The sequence below is a fragment of the Musca autumnalis genome, unplaced genomic scaffold (assembly GCF_047663935.1).
Source record: "Musca autumnalis isolate F117 unplaced genomic scaffold, ASM4766393v1 scaffold_4, whole genome shotgun sequence".
Lineage (NCBI taxonomy): Eukaryota > Metazoa > Arthropoda > Insecta > Diptera > Muscidae > Musca > Musca autumnalis.
The window spans coordinates 214687992-214692091 of record NW_027411977.1 but is presented as its reverse complement, the minus strand read 5'-3'; the positions used below and the strand labels follow the sequence as shown (position 1 = coordinate 214692091).

General features: G+C 34.6%; 1 protein-coding gene across 1 annotated transcript; it reads right to left on the bottom strand.

The window, feature by feature from the left end:
* Positions 1-366: 366 nt before the first annotated feature.
* LOC141403230 (speckle-type POZ protein-like) lies at positions 367-867 on the bottom strand. The gene has a single exon (XM_073985416.1). It carries the CDS (start codon positions 865-867, stop codon positions 367-369), a length of 501 nt encoding a protein of 166 aa, XP_073841517.1.
* Positions 868-4100: the final 3233 nt, after the last annotated feature.

Here is a 4100-nt window from a genome sequence, read left to right as displayed (position 1 = left end):
GCGGTGGCAACTCCTTTTACTGTTAAAGCGGTTGAAATAAAAAGGCCTGGTTTCGGTAAAGTATGGAAGTATGCGGCAGAGTTTATTTAAGACTTCTTGTCGTCTTTGCGGTTTAGGTACAAGTAAATATCATTTATTTGCTGCAATAATATGCAGTTGTTTTCTTAGTTGTTGTAAAGAGAAACAGGTGGAATTTAATACATGAAATGGTAGCCTTTTGTAATTGAGTGAAAGCTTTATTGTTACAAAGGGCTACCAGATCCCTTATATGAACATAAAGTAGCAAATTCAAATAATAACCAATTTATCTTAATACTACTTGTTGAACTCGCTTCAACAGACAACTTTCAATCTCGTTAATATAAATTATGCAGCATTCTTCTTAAGACGATCATTTGCAAAAAGATCAGCCAATAGAATAACGTCAGCAACCGTTGTCACATCCATTGTTTCTGTTAAAATATGTTCACACATTGTTTCCAAATCGCGCAATGCATATTTATTGCCAGCAGAGAAAAGATCAAATGACATTTCTTTGGGTATTTTATTGCCCGTATATATAAATGCTAGGAATTCTTTCATTACTTCAGCATCCATATCATCTATTGTTATGCGATTCGTTTTTGCCTCCTCAAAGTCACCGCGAAGCATAGCATCAAAAACCTTACTACGTCCACTCAATATAACTTTGTGAGCTTTAAATTCGTACCCATTTCGTGCGATCAGTGTTATATCGCTATATTCCTCTTTAGCTATCATCTTTGCATAATCAGCATTTATATGGGTAACTACGTCAACTTTCTCCATTTCCAATTTTTCGTGTTGTGCTTTGATATGAATAATAACTTCCACTTTCTTACTAGGCATATCTTGGTAATAACTCAGAAAATTGACTTTCTCATTTTCCTGTTTATCTATTGAAATATTTTTAGTTACATCAAAGGATCTTGCAAATATCGTGACTTCAAAATGTGCCTTTCTGTAGATAGCTGATAAAGGCCCCCACTCATTTATCAGTCTGTGCCGTCAGTCCGATGAACCCTTCCTGTATGTGTGACTGACAAGTGTGTAGCACAACCATCAGTCAAGTCTAAAAATCTTGAATTTCTCCTCCAAAAATTAATGAATTCTACGTTTTTTGTGTTCCAACACCAACACCAACATTATTTTCTGTTTTTCAAAAGTATTTATTGACAATTTGAAAATAAACACAATTCACCCAGACTGATGGGGGTTCATTTTGGAATCAAAACTATTTTGATTTTCATCAGTCTTGGAAAACTCACACATACATTCTCAAAATTTCAAAAATTTATGCGGGCCATACACTATGGGCATGCACGACAGCATTTGTAATAGTATTAGTAAATTTTGAAGTTTTTGTCAATGTATTTGGGAGTAGTTTTGGCAGGATTGAAATCAAAATAGTTTTGATTTTGTAAATGAACCCCATTCAATCCGATGAATTTTGTTTATTTTCCAAGTAAACAACAAATAATTTTTGAAAACAACAAATATTATTTGTGAGGAAATTAAAAATTTTTAAAACTTCAACCCAAAATCGAGTTCTGGAGGAAAATTCATCATTTTTGCAAAATGGATTGAAGGAATGCCACACACTATTCAATCACACACTTACACAAGGGTTCATCGGTTGCTGTCCTGCATGCCCATAGTGTATGCCCGGCATTACACATCCTACCATAAATGCTGGCAGTCAGACTGACTAATGAGTGGGGGCCTTAACAATTTAAGGTAGATATCGTATGTATTTGTATTCCTTCTAGTATTATTTCCCAATTAGATATGATACCACTCAGTATAGTAATTATTAAAAGTCCACAAATAAAGATTTTCACTTTTTTATGTAGTTCACAGTCACTCATTTTTTATTCTTTTATAAAATTCGCGATCAATAATAGCTTGATAAACGCAGATTCAGAATTCAGTTTTTCCCGCACCCACAGCTACTTTGCCCGTATATCAAAATTAGTGCACACCGTAATGTAAGTCGGCTTTCACACAGTGCACGTCCGTCACGGAGACGACGTCATTTCTTGCTCTCCGTTTACCTCTAAAGCCACACGCTGAAACTTTCATATGAAACTTTCCCATTATTTTGGTGTTCATAGATCGAGTTCCATACTAAAGTAATTTTATGAAATTAGTGTATTGGAGAACTCGACCTAAGAACGCCAAATTAATGGGAAAGTTTCGTATGAAAGTTTCAGCGTGTGGCTTTAGAGTACGTTTCATTCGTATTTTTTTGAAAGCAGGGCTGCATTTTTGTGTCAATCGTACAGTCGGTCCTCGATTATCCGTTATGGTCAGCGTACGTAAAAATACTTTAAATAACATTTCCAATCGTTTCGTTTCGTATTTTCCATAGGAACAATACAAAACGAAATAAAACCCACGTTGGCCTAGCTCGCTGTTTAGTTTTGTTTTGTTTACATTCGTGAGTGCGAACAAAACGAAAAGCGAAAAGTACTCAACTTCACAAGAGCAGATAGAAAACGGAATAGTACTAAACACATGTGAATTAATCAAAAAGGTTTGGTGGTTGATAAAATTCATCGTGGTATGCTGATGCTAATTTATAGGGTTGTTAAGCAATCACATGTGTGTGTCTGCGTGTGTCATTGACAATACGCACGGCAAACGTTTCCCAAAAATACTTGTCGTTTCGGTGGTGAATGAAACAACTCGGCAAAGCATAGCCGAAGTTACATTTCAGCAATCGTACGGTTTCCATCTTTTTACATTGAAAAGTTTGTGTTTTTGTTTTGGTTGTGAGAATGAAACGATTCAGAGAAGCTGAAAAGTTTGTGGCTTTGTGTGATTTGTACGGGAATCGTTTTGTTTGTTTCCGATCATTGGTTATGGTCGGGACCGGAGGCATTACGGATAATCGATTTTCACGGATAATGGAGGCAATGTTTTTATACAGTTTTTGAACATATTTTTAAGTAAAAATGGCATAGTATGTACAATAATAATAGAGTCAGTAATTTTTGTTATATTTCTAAAGGTAATCTACAAAATTTTAGAAGAATACATAAGACTTTGTCCCATGGTTTTTGTGATACCATTAATATATGTATATGGGAGAATTTCCAGTTTTCTTTTGTTTACTTTTTGTCATGGTAGAACAAACAAGGTAAAGTAAGTACTACAACAAATACAACTCAACAACTACCACATAGAAATTTGTTTTTGTTTGTAAACGTTTGTGTCAACGTAAATGTAAACAAAATAAGGAAATGTCTATAAATTATTGGATTTAAAAAAACTAATATTTTTTCACATTTGATTGAAAATATTGGAAAACATGAATGAAAACTCGTTAGATTTTCAATTTGTATGTTTTCATATCATTTCACTAAATGCATAATTTCTAGCACAAAGTAGAATTCGTGCACAATTGTTTGGGATCGCCTATAGAGACTCGTTTCCAGTCGTCTATAAATACTAGTTTCCACCCGCCTATAGAGACTCGTTTCCAGTCGTCTATAAGTCTAGTTTTCACCCGTCTATAGAGACTCCCATGGTACAATAATTCTTAGGTAGGCCACAGCTAACAGCTGATTACAATTTTTTTTGTTATGGCTTAATCTGTCAAAACCGAGTTGACATGCAGAGTTGATATTTATTATTGATCAAAAAATTCAACTCTGTTTTGTTTTTATTTCAACATTTCGTTCTTCTTCTTCTTTGTTTACTCATCCGTTATCATTCATCAAAACAATTTTGACGTTTTAAGCCATAGCGACAGGGTTGTATTTTTTTGGCGATTCTCATACCTGGCCTACCTATGAATTATTTTACCATGGAGACTCCTTTCCAGTCATATATAAAGACTCCTTTCCAGTCATCTATAAAGACACCTTTCCAATCTACTGGTTTCCAGTCATCTATAAAGACTCCTTTCCAATCTACAAAAGGAATCGTTTTTTATCGTCTATAAAGACTCCTTTCTAGTCGCCTTCAGCCGACTCTGCCCCAACGAAACATTCATAACAGCTTTTGTTATTTTTTGAAGAGTGGCCTGTCAACAAGTCAAATTTATTCATTTCATACATAGATCTCTTTTCACCTAT